Below are 16,930 nucleotides of genomic sequence, written 5' to 3' on the forward strand. Positions count from 1 at the left end.
ATACTGCCATCATCGGGCACTGAGTGAAAAGAGTGCCGACGTTATGACGTCACTTTGTAGTACAACTCGGAAGTTTCGATCCCTGATCGAAAAGCTATGCATTTTCCCCACAGACTTTTGGAAAATCGCAAAAAATAAGATCTGTGTTCAACAAAAAGTTGTGACCCTTACACGTTTTGTCTATCAAGATAATCTTTGCAAGTTAATCCAAAATGTATACATTTTAAGTCTATCTAAAGTTTAAAAAACCACAAGCAGACACAATTACAGTAAAAAACACACACACACAAAAAAAAACACAAGCAGGTTATAACTGGTGTGTTTTATGTCATAGATCAAAACGTGAAAATATTTAGAGGCTTTGTTAACCACAGACCTTTTTCAGGAGATTTAGCAAAAACCCATTCAAAAAAACCCATAAGGAAAACGGACGTGCTAAAATGCACGTTTTGGCCTACAACGTGAGGTCATAACTAATTTTTTAACAAAGGGTAATATTTTTTTAAATTCTTTATTTAACAAAAGGTAAGGATGTACTTAACCCGTGGAAAGGGCTGACTGCCAAACTGGAGGTTAAAATTTTATTCAGTTCACATTTTCAAGTTGACCCTCTTTTATGTAATCTGGTAATTGTTAATTAATGCATTAAACCGATGTTAACTAATGGAACGTTTTAGTTTTACCAATACATTAAATAAATATATTTTTACTGCGAGTCTTGAATGAAAATTACGTATTTGTCGCTTGTGCACCAGGTGGCGCTGCTTAACAAGGTCTCACCAGTTTCTCCGGTTCTCGCCAGTTTTTGCTGCCTGAGGTTGAGATTTTTTTATAGCCTCACTTTGTCGACACATAGCAGATTTGTGCTTGTAAGTCCTTCGCCTCTTCTCAAACAGCCCTGCTGTGAGCTTGTCAAGGCTCTCTTCTTGTTAATGAAATGCTACATTCCATGTTGACACGCCGCTCACCTCCCTCACGCTTCAGACTGATTTACCTTCATGTCTCCTGTTGAAGCAGGTAACCTGTCACACAGACAGCATTGTGCAAACATTATATTAATTACACAGGTAATCTGTGCATTTTTCTCCTTAAAGGGCCTCTTTTTCTCCTTAAAGGGCCATTTTTCTCCTTAAATAATCTCCTCACGTCGTTCCATTTTTTTAACAGCAAAAATATGTCTCACATAAAAATGAGCTTTAACCATTTAAAACAACTACTTTTCTTATTAGTTAAAAATTAATAAATGTATTTGCAATGTATTAGTTTTCGCCTTCAAGTTGGGGGTTGCAAAAAATATTTGCGTGAAATACAAAATAGATAACATAGGCTAAAATAAAATTCTGAAACAACTAAACTACTATTATGATTAATGACCATCAAATGTTATATCGGAATAATATTTGTTCTTTGGTATGGTTCTGCTTCAGTGGCTCTAAACAAAGTAGATACATTCATGGTACAGGGCAGGATGACTGTTGAATGGCGCTTTTAAAAATCATAATGGCTGTACTATGACGAAACATGTCTTTATGTTTGTGCAATGGCCTCATTTTCTGTTGGTTCTGTAATGCTCTTAATCACTCCATGTATACTGTACAGTGTCCTTTCTATGACACTCGTCATTTCCACTTGACCCGTGGTAATTCATAAGCTTTTGTCAATATGAAGTGCACAATCTTGTTGCCTTTAAACCTGTGAAAGTCAACAGCATCTTATTTATTGTAAACCAGAATTTCAAATGTAGCACATTACAATGTTTCTATGTATCACAGCTAAAAAGGTGATAAGACAGTTGTTCTTTTCTTAAACCGAAAAGCACTTGAGTGTTAAATACACTAAACTCATCTAGAAGTAAGTAACTGAAAGCACATTAGTGACGACTTCTTTCAGGTGTGAAACATTGAGTGTGACACTCGGAAGCCAACACAACTTAGTTACTTATAGGCAAGTCAGAAGAATAAGCTGATTTCCGCTAAGTAAGGTTCACGTGTGTTTAACCATATGGCAACACTCCTGTAGGAACATTCAAGGACATAGTATTTTTTTTCCTATGATAAAAGTTTAATTTTGGTTTAAAAGAAATCACAGCATTTCAGCTGTATGGATGTCTTACAGGCATATTTGCAGCCATCTGCTCAAATTTGTTGCCCTGTTTCTTTTCTCTAGGGCTCTGTGTAAGCTCGAGCACCGTCAGGACATTCCAGCATCACCTGCCGTGTAGATAAACGCAACCCTCAGGTCTGATAAGAGCTGCGTACATCTGCTTAGCACTTCATACTGAACTGATCTCAACCAGCCCATTCACTTTGCATTGACAGGGTGTTTGTGTGTAGCGCAAGAACTTCAGTGACACAGAGTTTGTTTGTTTTTTAAATAAAATCTATTTTTATTGGTCTCTTCAAGACCAAACATTTTTTTCATAAAAACAGTAACAAAAGTAACATAAATTATAAGCAAAAAGATAAAGAAATACATCATGATTTTTTGTACAACACTTAAATATTATGGAAATCAGAGCATGCCCGTTTAGAAATTGGCAAGAATACAGCTGTAATGCTATGAAAAAAAAAAATATTTACAGAAAAGTGACAGCTCGAGACATTTAAAAGCAGTCAATGTGACTGAGAAAATAAATCTCCACAGGAACTCCTCATTTGATTTCAAAACAGGAAAATACACAAGTAGCCTCAGATCATTTAAGCTTTTGAAAGACAGCGTGTGTACCAGGAAATAACTTCCACGTTTGGATACTGGAAATAAGTTGATGTGCAACAAATCTTTCAATGTTCTGCAGATCTACTAATGCATGTCTTTGTCTGTGGATAATGCCTTAAGATAAATAGTGCCTTTACAATAAGCGATCTTAAAGGTACTGGCTCAAGCTTAAGTAGCTTATTTGGTCCGTATTTTAGTGGTAAGGTTATTTAATTTCTTCCCCAAGCCTTTTAGTTAGGGGAAGCACTTGCAATGGTGCCTAACCATCAGGTCTTGTGACGTCACCCTGCCAGATTTGTCTAAACATGTAGCAGATCCTTACAGTGGCCTGCACCATATAACACATGCTGCTGCTTGCAGAGTTCCAGGCACATTTAATTCTTTCCAGTCTGATTAAATAAAAGAGCCTATTTTTGCACGGATTGGGATTTGAGTGTCCACCACATGCATGATTCAGACATCGTCTGTTATAACAAGACACTCCTAAGAGTGCTTTAGACCTTTTCAGCACCAGTATGTTATTTTGGCAGGTTACGAATGGTGGTTTCTCCTCCCACGTCATTGGTTAAGGTCTCGTGCGTGATTGATTCAGACAGCGGACATCCTCTATGACTTGTTCTCGATCTCGACGGGCGCAATCATCATGGTGGTGGTTTTCAGAGGGTAGTAGCGGCCACGCCAGGTTTTCCAGAACACTCCTTGTTTTCTCTGGTGCCTTTGCTTTGGCGCAGGAGTAACAAAATACCTGCCGTTTAGGTTTGAGCGACCACAGTTGCTAAACCACCAACCACCTGGAAAGCCAAAAAGGAAATCTATTAAAATGACAACATCACCCATAGAAAGATTTAATTTATGGCCAACGTCATCGTGATGTTACCTGATAGCTGTTTGGCACAGTTGAGGTCATTTTTCTGGTCGTTGTCTTTGTCGCGGGTGGAGAAGGGCACTCCGGAGGTTTCGGTGGACAGAGAGCTCTCCAGGTTCCCAGCATGCCTCTCCAGAATGCGCAAGGAATAGTTGCTCTCCTCACCGTTCAGATGGAAAGGGTAGTTGATGCTCTGAATCTCATCCCGCCAATCAGAAAACTGAACTTTGAGGATGTAGTTGCCACTTTTGGACACAGAATGAATCTTCTCCAGGCCAAGCCAGAACTCACCTGAAAGCGACATTCAAGAAGGATATTTAAAAGACTGGTCCAGGAATAGGCCAGGAGATTTAGTCACCCTGCAGTTAAATAATCTAAAGGCATTAGGGATACAGGATTTAACGATGTTTCCTCTCCAGCCGGGTTGATCTGATCCTCTATCCTTAATCTGCCACTCTACATCCATTATTAGTAGGTAATCACTTTGGCTTGATCAAGGTCTACTGACAGATGTGGCTGTTTGCTCTGAGCCTGTTGCTCACATGAAAAACAGAGTTGGTTCACATTGGATTCTTACCATTGAGGCTCCCAAAGCCAGCTTGATATGCCTGCCACAGTTGATCGAAGTCTACAGATCCATCCTGGCGTCTCTGGATGACCGTCCATCCTCCTTCTGTGGATTCAAGCACAAAACAAAAGGTTTAAAAGCTGTTCTCCTGCGTGATATTTTGGTGGTGGTTGTGGGGGCTGGGGTGGTTGGGGCAATATGCGACGTGTTTTACCAACAAAGAAGCTTTAGATCAAATAAAAGTACCACCTACCGGGTGTCATTTCGCAGAAGACCTCAAAAGGCGGGGAGTCAGTTGGTTGGATGGTGTACAGCCCGCTAGAGGTCTCACCCCTCAGGAACAGCTCATGACAGTCAGAAGCCATAGCTGAAAGACAAAAAACACCAAAAATATATTCACGTGTCTACAAATGACCTATATCCAAGCCTGTCTCCATACAGGGATTTTAAAGTTGGCACACAATAGACATTGCTCACACATACAGGATAAGTGTTTATCACATTGTTTAATGGTGAACTAAAGCCTTATCTCAAACACAGAACCTTGAACAAGTCAACCCAAGCACACAGAAGCCAACATGGATTTTGTTTTGAACTCCAGGGCAATAGTCCAAATAGACTTGTTGTTATTGTCGTATTGGTACAAAGGAACGTTCAGTGCTATACGCATTGGCATATATTTCTTAGACACTAAAGCTTAAAGGGTGCGCTATGTAGCTCACTTTACAAACATCTGCCAAACAAAGGCAGTTTTACATGACAATTTTGGACCTGGCTTGAATAATTGAGGGTGTAAACATGACCTTTCCCCCAGTTCCCAAGCAGACTTCCCTCAATTGCCTCAGACCTCTACTAGCATTCTTTCTTCCCTGCCCCCCTTTAGTCCAGCCCTTCATGCCTCCTTCACGTGCACAGCACCCCTCTTCTGACATCACAATGCATGGACAGCGAGTGATCGGGGAATGCCGAGGCTGCTGCTGCTGCTATTTGAGGAGCAATTGCAAAGCCCTCAAGGCGCTATATGCGAGATGAGTCAGATGCCCGAAAAATAATAAGAAAAATGTTTGGTGCTGTCTATTCTCATAAAATTGGATGCAGTACTTTAACTGACTATATACATGTATACAATAAAATATAAAACATTTTTGGAGTCATATATATATACATAGTTTTCTAAAACACAGTGGGTGTATACTATTTATACATATGCATATATATAATATATTTATTTGTGTGTATCTAGGGCTCAAAGCATATGGCATTAAGTGAAGTGGTCTTTAGTCTGGCACACTTCTCATTCGTGAGATTAAAAGGGGTTGTCTGTGTGGAGGCAGGGGGGTTTGAGGGGTTGTAGTCTGGCTCTGACAGATCTAGGGTAAAGTTTACATGTTTTCTGAGAGAAATTACGTGTTTTTGGAGTGCTCTACCCAACAGGGAAAGTCTGTACAAAGTTCACTGTCCAAAAATATGCACAATATGGTTTTCACTGGATTAAAGCCAGGAAATCTAATCTGTAAAGGTACAGGATATACTATATCTGAAAAAAAAACAACAACCTCCCTTTGGTCTTGGCCAGATTTGTAACAAATCTCTGCGTGCTTGTGACCCTGAGTTAACACAGTCTGAGACTGATGAACTTGCACACAATTGGAAGAAGTCCAGGGAAACGGTTTCTTTTACAGCATTCTTTGGATCCCACTGATGTCAGAGCTCGCCATTAAAGGCCATATTGTGTTGGTTTGAATGACTGTACTGAACCATGTGTTTCTGCTAGGTTCACCTTTCACCTACTTAGAGGCAGCCATTGCTCTGAACCAGAGTTTCATATAAATGTACCATTTTCTACCCTAACACACCTACAGAATAATTATATATATATATATATATATATATATATTTTTTTTTTTTTCACGGTAAATGTTTGAGATGTTGCCTCATTTCCATGAGTCATTTTCCAAAATGTTTTCAAGTTCATTCCCCAAACTGGACATGTTCAATCAACATTATGCAGTTTATAACATAACTGTATGTGCAAAACAAGTCCTAGCATGCCTTTGACAAGGGCAAAACATCTCTTGTATGTTTTACTTCAGATGCAATTATAATATACTGTGTTATCAGACTGTTTAAGACAGAGATGGTCCACAGAAGTGAATGGGAGAATTTGATATTTAGAGCGCTCTGATTAATTTATAAATTCATGTAATTTTTGTGTTGACTGAAACAGTTTTTAAAACACAATTATGTTGTTTAAACTTACCAACAGGGGAATCTCGCTGTTCAGAGCTCGCGTTCAGATGAACTTCATCCTCCTTCAGTTTGAGAGAAGATTGTTCGTTTTTCATTTGAATCTAGTGCACATCAAATGAATTTTGAATAAGTTTGTAGTCTTAGATTTAATATGAATAACCACAATATTTTGTAGCCTACTTATATTTTGCATCATAGTATTTTTTACCTGGTTTTGGAGAGTTCGAATTCGAACATTTTGTTTATCCATTTTTTCTTGCTGTTGCTTGATGCGCTCGACTAGGTCATCAATGCGTTTATTTTGCGCCTCCAGCATCCACTGAAATCAGAAATGGTTTGAGATTAGATCAGTCTTTAATCAAACTCAAAACGGGGGCTTTTTTAAACCTCAGCAGACCGAAACGATAGTTACAGTGTTGAAAAAAAAATCCTGTTTAACCGGTCCTGTTTAATCTTTTCAAACGATACAGCTTTTCTTCTGCATCGTTATATAACTCGCGTTATGAAGTTCGCGCAGACAATGAAAATCTAAACAGCTTGTTTATTGCTGAAACAAGAATCAAAGGGGGAACGTAAAATTTCCAGGAGGTCAGTGCCTCTGACACTTTTCTTTGTGCGGACATGAAAAACTGCTACCTTGCACGTACAGCACGGCTTTTTTGAGTCCATCACGGTGCGTGTTCACGCCCACAAACTTATCTGTTATGCGTTTGTGTTCGGGTCAGTAGTCTATTGGAGATGCAGGCTTTTCAAATCACTTTTTAACGAATCAATTTTATTCTTGTTTCGTTAATTAAAATAAAATGCATGCAAATACACATCAAAACAATCACTACAATGCATGTCAGGCAGAGATGTGGTTAGCCTATGGCTAAAACAAAGACAAAATGCTTCACTTTCTTTTAGCCTTGAAAATAAGGTTTTTGCACATACCTGAATGACCCGGGCATCACTGTAGTTGCCGTTGGGAACTTCCAAACCCTCTCCTTGCATCAAGCCATCTACTTTTTCTTCCAGCTTATTCATTCTCTCGTGGTCCTTCTGCCTGTCTTTGAGCAGTTCTTTAGTCTTCTCCCGCAGGTCCGTGGACACGTTTAGGACCAGCCTCTCACTTTCTTCCAAACTCTGGGCTTTTGCTTTCAGCGCCATGCTGTCTTCTTGAAGCCGCTGAGTCAGCTTGCCAAGCTCGGATACGGTGACGTTGAACACCTTCATCTTAATGGTGATGTCTCTCACCTGGCCTTTGGTCTTGTCCACATGTTCTTTAAGACCCTGACCTAGCTGCAGCAACCCATGTGCAAGCACATTAACATCATCCCATGCTGCATACTGAACTCTCTTCTCTTTTCCAGCAGCAGCTCCTCTCCTCTCCATCGGGAAGCTTGACCCAGAGCTTGCCAAGACTGTGATGCATAGCAGATTTGCCAGTGGTACCTTCATCTTGCTTGTTTTGTCTTTGGTTGTCTGGTTATTCTAACTTGTAGTAAGACCGGTTTGCTGTCGCAGTATTCTGAAGAGCACAAGCTCATGCTGTTGAAGGGCTAACTTGTTTTTATACCCTTCTGAGCTGTCTAGCATGGTGTGATTGGCTGGCAATCTGGAGGGAGTGTGTGTCTGCTCAGGTTTCAGCCTCCTCCCCCAAACAGTATTTGCTTCTAATGTGGACCATGATGTAAGAATGGACACGGTTGCAACCAGAAAGCCTATCGAAATTCTCATTATGTTTTAAGATTTTTAAAATTGAGTGTATTGAGCAATTTATGTGATTCATATGTTTGTATGTGTACCTAATCAGTTTGACTTTTGATCAGCGGTTTCATTGATTATATTATGTTTAATTTAAGTTTTTCTTGTATTTGGACATTGTTTCACACAAACAATCCTATACTGCGACAATTGAGGTGTAAAGTACAATCGTACAAACCAGTATTGATTTCAGTTTGGTACTTCCCACCCACTGTTAATGTTCAATTGGTGGATATTGATAAAAATATAGAAAACTAGTTTAGAGAGAAAATATTTTGTTTCTTTGGTCTGAAAGGAAATCAGGGTTTTCCCAGTGTGAAGTCATTATTGGGGCAGAGGCATTGTGTGGAGCGACGAGGTGAACGTGCCGCAGAGGAGCGCTGTGGTCTGTTCCACTGTGAGCACAGACCACTGTGAGAATTAGGGGAAAGTTCATGCTCACAAAAAGCCAGCATTCATTAGAGCTTTCTGAATGACTACATACCTCTTCAGGTGATGCCTTAGAATTTGCCTCACCCATGGAAAGCAACACTCCTATTTAGTTGTTGTTGTTGTTGTTGTTGTTGTTGTTGTTGATTTGTCTTGTGATACAAAATGATTAGGTGTGTATTCCAGTTAGGTGATATCAAAGTACAAGTGTTAGAGTTTACCCTGTAATATTCGAAAGCTTTTCAGGTTTTCAGAGAGAGATTTGCTTGTTTTGCAGTGTACTTTGCTGACATGAGGAAGTGGTAAGTGGAGCAGAAGCCAGAACTTGATTGTTGATGAAAATGAAATCGGTCATGACTGGAATTATATATCTAATATAAATAGGTTTTAAATGAATGCCACTTTTGCTCAAAAGTTTAGGGGCAGATTTTTTTAAAATAAAGTAATACTTTTAATTCTTTTGATCAAAAGTGACAGTAAATAATTGTAACTTGTTATAAAAATATATTTCAAATAGTAGAAAATAATAAATAATATATTCACTCTAAAAAAATATTTTCAATGTTTATCACAACATTTTTTTCTATTGTCAAATCAACTTAAATAATTTATTTAGTTGAGATAACTTATTATTTTGAGTTTCTGATGATTTTAATAATTCACTTTTTACAGTTCAATCTACTTAAAATTATAAGACAACCAGGTTACTTAATTTTTTAAGTTAAACCAACAATATTTTTTTTACTGTGTGAAGCATCATGTGACTAAAGCCTGGAGTAAAGATGCCATCACAGGAACAAATTACATTGTAAAATATATACAACTGTCTTTTTATATTGTAATAATATCCACAGTATTACTGTTTTTTAGTTTATCAAATGATTAGAGACTTCTTTAAACTTTTTACAAACGTACTGACCCAAACTCAGTGTTGGTGTAACTAATTACTAAGTAATTAGTTATTGTAATTTAATTACTTTTCCCTTAAAAATGTAAAGTAAGGGATTACTCTTCATTTATCTGTAATTTAATTACAGTTACTTCTGATGTAATTTAGGTAAATACTGTGTATGGATCAATCCGATCTCACAGCGATTCGTATGCATTTTATGAGGTGTCTAAATCGTACGATCGCACTCGTACAAATTCGGATGAATTATTGTAAAATATCTATTGAAAAAGTGTGAAATGTCATGAGATCAGACATAAAACAATAGAGGGTTTAACATCAAAATGTATTGTCTGATGTTAAAAAGTATGTTTTTATAATGTAACCTTCTCCACCTTGGTCAGTTTAAGGATAATTCATGCAATTTTATAGTATTTATTTGAAAGAATTAAAACAGATTCATGTCTATCCTTGTATTATTCAGATGGTTGAGATTGATATGGGATTTTGAAAGTAATTAGTAATTAAAATAATTAAATACTTTTTATAGAGAGTAATTAGTACAGTAATCTAATTACATTGTTGATGAGGTAATTAGTAAGTAATTAATTACTTTTTTAGAGTAACTTACCCAACACTGCCCAAACTTTTGAAAGGCAGTGTATGATTTGGTCATTACTCAAATGCAGAAAACGTCATCCAAACCATGCAAGTGAAATGCCTTTAAATGCCTGAGTAATCTATAGTGTGATGCATCTAGGTAAAGATTTCACTTCAATTTCAAGCCTGAAGAGTGCTTCAGAGAATTTACTACTAGTTCCAGTGCTTGTAAACCAGCTCTCAGGGTGTGTTTGCTTCTTAATGCCAATGACGTGAAGCAAGCAATAAAACAAACATTTATTGAGTTGTTTATTACCATGCACGCCTTTTGGTGGATCACTCTAATTGAATCACATAACATGTCATTGTTTTAACACCCTGTAACCGCTCTTCATAATGACGGGTCAGAACATTCGGAATGGGATTTTAATGTACGCATCATCTGCAAAGCACAGTGCGTATTCATCTCTCCTAGCCAAAGTCTTTTCAGATGCTGAGTAGCCCTGAAGTCAATGATTAGCATATGAATGACAGGGATATTCAGTATCTGCCCTCTCTACAAGTTTCCCAGAAACACTGATGACAGCAGTTAGTCATCTGCCCGAATCACATGAACCAAAGGAACAGCTGCATTTTTGACTCTAATATGCTCCCGGCATGACAACCTTTTACCTACATTCTAAATGTGTAACATCTGCATCACACTAGAACATCAAGATTTGTGAAAGAGGTGCTAGGTGAATAAGCGATGGATGTCCAAGGGAATTATAACAGCATCATTGTCGAAATAAACCAGTTTAAACAAACTTAAGAAATCTTGAAGAAATTTTGTTAATAGAATTATGTTTTGGTAACCAGTTGTTAACAAAAGCATTACAGCGGTCACGCTTAGACAACACATAAACCATGCCCTTGTTAGCTGTCACATGATTAACATGGGACTCTATTGCATTCATTCTCTTTTTTTGGATATCTCCTGTTAAAATATATTTGCCTTCATTTTCATTCAGTCAGAAAGATTCTGAATTGCCATATGTGATGTTGCAATGTATTGACAACACAGTAAGAGATCTAAATACTGTCTTGTTCTAGCTTTAACGAGAAGATATGGTCGTATTTTGGGTGATTGCATAGTAACAGTTGCCACCCGTCCATATACCACAAGTATGACTCGGTTTTAACACTACCTGTTTTTCAATTTTGTATTCCTCTGTATATTGTTCAGATTTCATATCCAGAGTGAGATGAACACTTGCATATGACCTGACCACGTCTGCTCTTCAGAGCTGTGTTTATTTAGAAAAAAAGTATTGTGAAATATTATTAAATTGTTTAAAATAACTGTTTTCTGTTTTATTATTAAAAAGTCATTTATTCCTGTGATGGCATGAAGCTTCAGCATGATTACACCGGTCTTCAGTGTCACATGATCCTTTAGAAATCATTCTAATTTGCTGGTTTTCTCAAAAAACATTTTGTTATCAGTTGAAAACAGTTGTGTTGCTTAATTCTTTTTTTCTTTCTTTTTTTCAGGATTCCTTGATGAATAGAAAGTGAAGGCGGAAGTCAGTGTACTGGAACCATGCTGAGGTGATTAAATGTGACTTTAAATATCCTGAGCATGACTTCAGTCATAAGAGTACTGTCATAGTATGGTTTTCCTGCATGTAGGGATTATAGTATTTCTGTGATTGTGATCTTAAGGACCGTGTAAAAACCATGTCTGATGTGTAACTACACCTGTTAATGTGGAAGGCAATCCTTTGAGACATCTTTCAGACTTTTCCGGAACAAGGGCCAATTTGATTTGTTATCACACATTGATTTCTACATGCTGCATGCTTAATAATAACGAAATGAAAGATAAAGAAACAAGGAAAAGACAAACTGAAAGATAACTGATTGCTGAAACTTCTTTGCTCACAGCAGAACTCAACAACTCCAGAACAGTTTGTTCTGAGTGTACACTAAACCACATCTGGGCATGCATTCAACCACGTACGTGCTTGAAAGAAGTGGATTTTGGGACTGTCCAGAGAAAGTTCTTCTGCCTCCTTGTGGTCATATATAGAGGTTATCTCCCTTCAGCCCAAATCCCACAGATCAGCGCATGGCCTTCATCACCACCTCAAGGTCTGTTATTCAAACACTGGAAATAACACAACACATTTCCCCAACTAGAGCACATACAGGGTGAAAATGGCCTGCTGTGAATCTCTGATGTGCTTTCTGGACACATGATCGTCTTTATAGAATAATTGTGTTGTTTCCTTTTTATTTACTTATCCCCCAAACCCCCAACCACCCTAAGTAACTTTATCTCAAGCAACAGTTAAACACTGAATAATCAGCAGAGGACAGCAGCTTGTCACCACCAGGTTATTTAAATATGACACTCTGATATAACAATGCAGCAGCTTTTGCTTATTTACGTTCTGAACTTTTACAGGCATCTGATATTTTCTGTATTTTTAGTGGTGGCATTAATTTGGTTGAGCATTCATTCAGATCCTGAAAAGATGAAAGACAAACTGACTTAAAATGCATTCTTATGAGTCTAATGAGCATTCAGACTGAAATATGCACGGTGCATAGCTGAAGTGTGTAAATCATGAGACTGGGAAAGGACAGGATGTACATACTTTGCAGATGCATAAATGTCTAATCAGTTTCCAGCTGCAGCTATGTTCAGTCATACTGAAGATCCAGACAAGTTTAAACACAGGACTTTCAAGCAATTAAAAAAAAAAATAATAATATATATATATAACATCATTCATGTTGATGTTCATTCACTCGCCCCAGACAGGCTTCACTTCTCTTTTCTTTTAAAATAAACCATTTATCCTTTGTAATTTCCTGAGACACTTAAAGGGTTACTTTCAAGGAGTTTTAACTGTGCAACACATAATACTTCTGCATAAAGGGAAATGTATATTGTGTTAACTTTTAATAATTTTTAGATGTAATAATCCAAGTGTAATAGACTCATTCTTTTAGCTATATTAATGAATATGCATTGAGTATCCTTAACTATCAATATAATTAACAATATAATTTTTCTTGCAAATTCACCTCCGGATGCCCTGTCATTTCTAGAATCAGGTTGCATCCCGTTATGTAACATTTCTGACAGTTAAGTTTGATCGGATTCCAACATGTTATAAAACACTTTTCTAGTTGGGACCTATTTAACTTTCAGAACATCTGCTATAGGCAACCCCCTGTGATTTTAAATATAAATAACATTAGGAAATTGTTAACCTTTCATTCCCTAAGGAGTCCTAGACAATAAAACAAACTGAGAACGGGGAGCGTGCATGCAGTGCATTTTTCCATGATCTTCAAAGATGATATGCCACATGTCTATACATATTCCCAGAAGAAGAAAGATATTTAACTCTGTGGGAACTGTTTCTAAGAGAATAATGACATGGGATATACAGAAAATGTAGCCTACGTTAGCCTATATCCTCACACATTGGCCCCTCTTTCAGATAACTATAAGATTTAGCCGAGCATCTTTTTGTTAACTTGCGTTCAATAAATTTAGATGCTATGTTTATATATCTATATTTTCTTTTTATACACTGTGTACTTTCAAATTTTGCTCTGCCAATCATAATTGTTCCAAACAAATCCAAAGCAGAATCAACCATCAGGCCTTTAAGCAATGCACAGTAGAGTTTCTTTCCTGAATGAAGCATGTAAATCAGTTGATTCAACGACTCACTCACATAAGCCGTCACAGTGATATTGTTTGATTCCGAAATGAATCAGCGTTTTGAACAAATCCATTGAATGAATGATTCACTCATAAACACTCATTAAATTGTTGTCACCTACTGGCGTAACAATGTAACCTGCAGAAAGTCACTGAAAAATCTCCACTGCTAATGACAAACCTGCAGACAAGCGGTTGTGGAATAATAGACACAGTACACTTTTAAACAATCTAATTTATTTGATTTATTGAGTCTTCCCATCAGAACTTATGCTATAAAGCTTTCATTTATTGAAATAATGTGGTTTTTGTTTCCAGTCTTATGTAACATTTTTTTGTGCCTACTGCCGATGACCTGTACTTGAAATCAAAACAGAGCGCCAGCAAACATTTTATTATGCATGTCCAGACACTGTTAAATAACTAAATTACTGCAACACTTTATTATTTATTATTATTAAACTCACAAATTATTATTTCATTATCATTCATTCCTTTTAAAACACACATAGCAGAGTTGTGCCTAAAGTTATAAACTGTAAGTGATCTAAAGCAATAACAGTAAAGTCTAGATAACAGACTTGTTTTCCAGAGATAAAACAAGCATGTCTTTTTTTAAGGCCATGTATTGTCTAATCTGGCTTGTTTTTTAGTTCTCAACATTAGAATGGTCACCATAACATCAGAAGTGGCCTTGAACCTTCCCTTGTTTCAATTCTGTTGGCTTAGCTTGGTAAAAAACATTGTGTTGTCATCTTAAGAAAAACAATACTGTTCTAAGATTAAATAAATATTTTGCTTAAGTAACATGTTAATGTCAACTATTGGTGAAAAGTTTGGGGTTGGTAAGTTTTTTTTAATGTTTTTGAAGGAAGTCTCTTGTGCTCGAGCCCGTTCTCAAAAAGCGTAAATATCCAACGCACATGGCACCCTTTAACGTGAAATGAGACGCAGATATATTTGGGCAGAAGGCGCCCCCTAGTGGTCTAACCCCTACCCTACACCATACCTAAACTTAACCATAACCGAAGCGTCTCATTAGACGTTAAAGGGTGCCATGTGCGTTGGATATTTACGCTTTTGCAAAAGCGTCCTATATGGCGCTTTGGGATGAGAATGCGTTGTGTGCTCATCAAGGCTGCATTTATTTGATCACAAATACAGTAAAAACAGTAATATTGTAAAATATTAGTACAATTTAAAATTATTTTAATATATTTTAAAATGTAATTTAGGACAATTCCTGTGATTGTAAAGCTGAAATTTCAGCACAATTACTGTCACATGAAAATTATTTGCTGTTTAATGATTTTTTGATGAATAGAAACTTCTACTACTAAAAATCTGCTACTAATACTCATTTACAGTAGTGTACTTGGAAGAGCCTTCAAAGATCAGGGCCCATTAGAAATATTATTTATTTATTTATTTATTTATTTATTTATTTGCAAAAAGTTTTATTCAAAGGTCTTTTTCTGCACTTTTTCTGAGGTCAAAGGTTGCTCCACATGTCTTACAGTAACCTCAGTCCTCTGTGAAAATGATTAAAACTGTCCTTGGGGCCTTCGCTACTCAAAATGAACATCATAAACATGGGTCAGTGACAGAACCAGCAGCAGTAAATCAGGGTCAACCGTCTCCTCTCTGACCCAAGTGAAACTCAATGCTCCAGTGACACAGTGTTGTTATTCAACAGATGTGGAGGCACAGCTGCTCTACTTACATTGAACATAGGTTATGTGTCTTAGATGCAACAGGTCAGGGTCGATTCTCACAGTAGCACAGTAATCCAAAAAATAAATTAAAAATTCAGATTTTCATCATCATTGGAAAGAATATATATTGCATGAGCCTATTTGATAATCAGGAATAACAGCACACAATATTTAATCTCTAAATATAATATAAGCACTAAATAATACAAGATCAATTGCTTCCTGTATTTGGGTGATTCTTCAATATGGTACTCTTTGAGCTAGACAATTTCAGAAAATAAAACATTTCTACAAACAGTTTTTTAGTATCAGTTGGTTTCTCAATCTGTCTAGAAACCTTTCCTTAAGTTGGGTGCAATGATTTGTATTAAATAATATATATATATATATATATATATATACTGGCATTTTTATCTGACAGCCCATAAAAACGCCCAAGTTCTCTTATTTACCTACAATATTGTAGCAATAATAAATAATAAAATATTTCTTACTACCTTAATTAATTGTATGTTTTTTTTTTTTTACATTAACGTTTTAGTATTATAGCCCAAAATAATTTGCTGTTTAGCAAGAACAATGTAATTTCCATCACAACCTGTCTTTACCACCACAATGAACACCGTGGTAGAAATGACTGTGGTGGAAATGACATTTCCCCACTTTTCCTCTAAAATATCTTGCTATGTTAGCCAGTTAGCATTAAATATAAACAAATTACACATTATTAAATTAATTTTATCCAGTTATTTTTACGTCCATGTGAAATATGAGCCGTTTGGAAATGACGACCAATAAACATATTCTCAGTTTTAGTCATATTTACCTTGATTTTTCTTCTTTTCGTTACTCCCTAAAAAGGTCACCCTTTCACCCAGCCATGTGTTCACTGTGGAGTTTCTATTGCTATGGTTACTAAGTATACAAACCTAAAACAATGATCCCAGGATTCTATTTTGTACAGTGTGGTGGAAATGACAGTGAACCCAAGGGACAAGGGTTATGAAAAATACAAGAAAATGTGAATAAATATTTGTATATATAATATGTATAATGGGCTTTATGCCCAGCTGCACTACTTCCTGAACTTCAGCCAGCTCCTTGTTTCCTGTCTGCCATTATTGGCCAAATTGATTAATTCAGGTGTACCTGACCTCAGTAGTCATGGCAACAATAATCAGACACACCTGAATTAATCAATTTGGCCAATAATGGCAGACAGGAAACAAGGAGCTGGCTGAAGTTCAGGAAGTAGTGCAGCTGGGCATAAAGCCAATTGAAATAGACATTATTTATAATTTGTACTTGAAATCTACATCATTTAAATGTTTAATTTAGAATTAAGCGAGGTTGAAGGTACAAAGTCTGGCTTAGGGACAGGGGGGAAACAGTAAAAATAATGCATAAAAGGCCTCACATTATATAATAA

At 36.8% G+C, this 16,930-nt stretch overlaps 1 protein-coding gene and 1 long non-coding RNA gene across 3 annotated transcripts; one reads left to right on the top strand and one right to left on the bottom strand.

Annotated features, from left to right (window-relative positions):
* Positions 1-819: 819 nt before the first annotated feature.
* LOC120482803 (uncharacterized) lies at positions 820-14,501 on the top strand. The gene is made up of 3 exons (XR_005623494.2): positions 820-1,017; positions 11,596-11,652; positions 11,989-14,501. It is a non-coding gene; the product is annotated as an uncharacterized LOC120482803 (long non-coding RNA).
* Positions 2,496-7,930, bottom strand: angptl4 (angiopoietin like 4). 2 transcript variants are annotated; one of them, XM_039677441.2, is made up of 7 exons: positions 7,332-7,930; positions 6,607-6,717; positions 6,409-6,460; positions 4,402-4,515; positions 4,158-4,253; positions 3,593-3,871; positions 2,496-3,506 (listed from the first exon to the last, which is right to left on the bottom strand). In XM_039677441.2, exons 1-7 carry the CDS (start codon positions 7,836-7,838, stop codon positions 3,322-3,324), a joined length of 1,344 nt encoding a protein of 447 aa, XP_039533375.1. In that variant the 5' UTR covers positions 7,839-7,930; the 3' UTR covers positions 2,496-3,321. The 2 variants fall into 2 exon arrangements, with proteins under 2 accessions (XP_039533375.1, XP_039533374.1); XM_039677440.2 differs by having other exon boundaries at positions 6,409-6,499.
* Positions 14,502-16,930: the final 2,429 nt, after the last annotated feature.

The sequence above is a fragment of the Pimephales promelas genome, chromosome 5 (assembly GCF_988280905.1).
Source record: "Pimephales promelas chromosome 5, fPimPro1.hap1.1, whole genome shotgun sequence".
Lineage (NCBI taxonomy): Eukaryota > Metazoa > Chordata > Actinopteri > Cypriniformes > Leuciscidae > Pimephales > Pimephales promelas.

Coding starts and splice junctions, on each gene's coding strand:
- angptl4 (XM_039677440.2), bottom strand. CDS start 7,838: ATGAAGGTACCACTGGCAAATCTGCTATGCATCACAGTCTTGGCAAGC. Junction 6,718..7,331: donor GTGATGCCCGGGTCATTCAG/GTATGTGCAAAA, acceptor TTCTGATTTCAG/TGGATGCTGGAGGCGCAAAA. Junction 4,516..6,408: donor ACAGCGAGATTCCCCTGTTG/GTAAGTTTAAAC, acceptor TTTGTCTTTCAG/CTATGGCTTCTGACTGTCAT.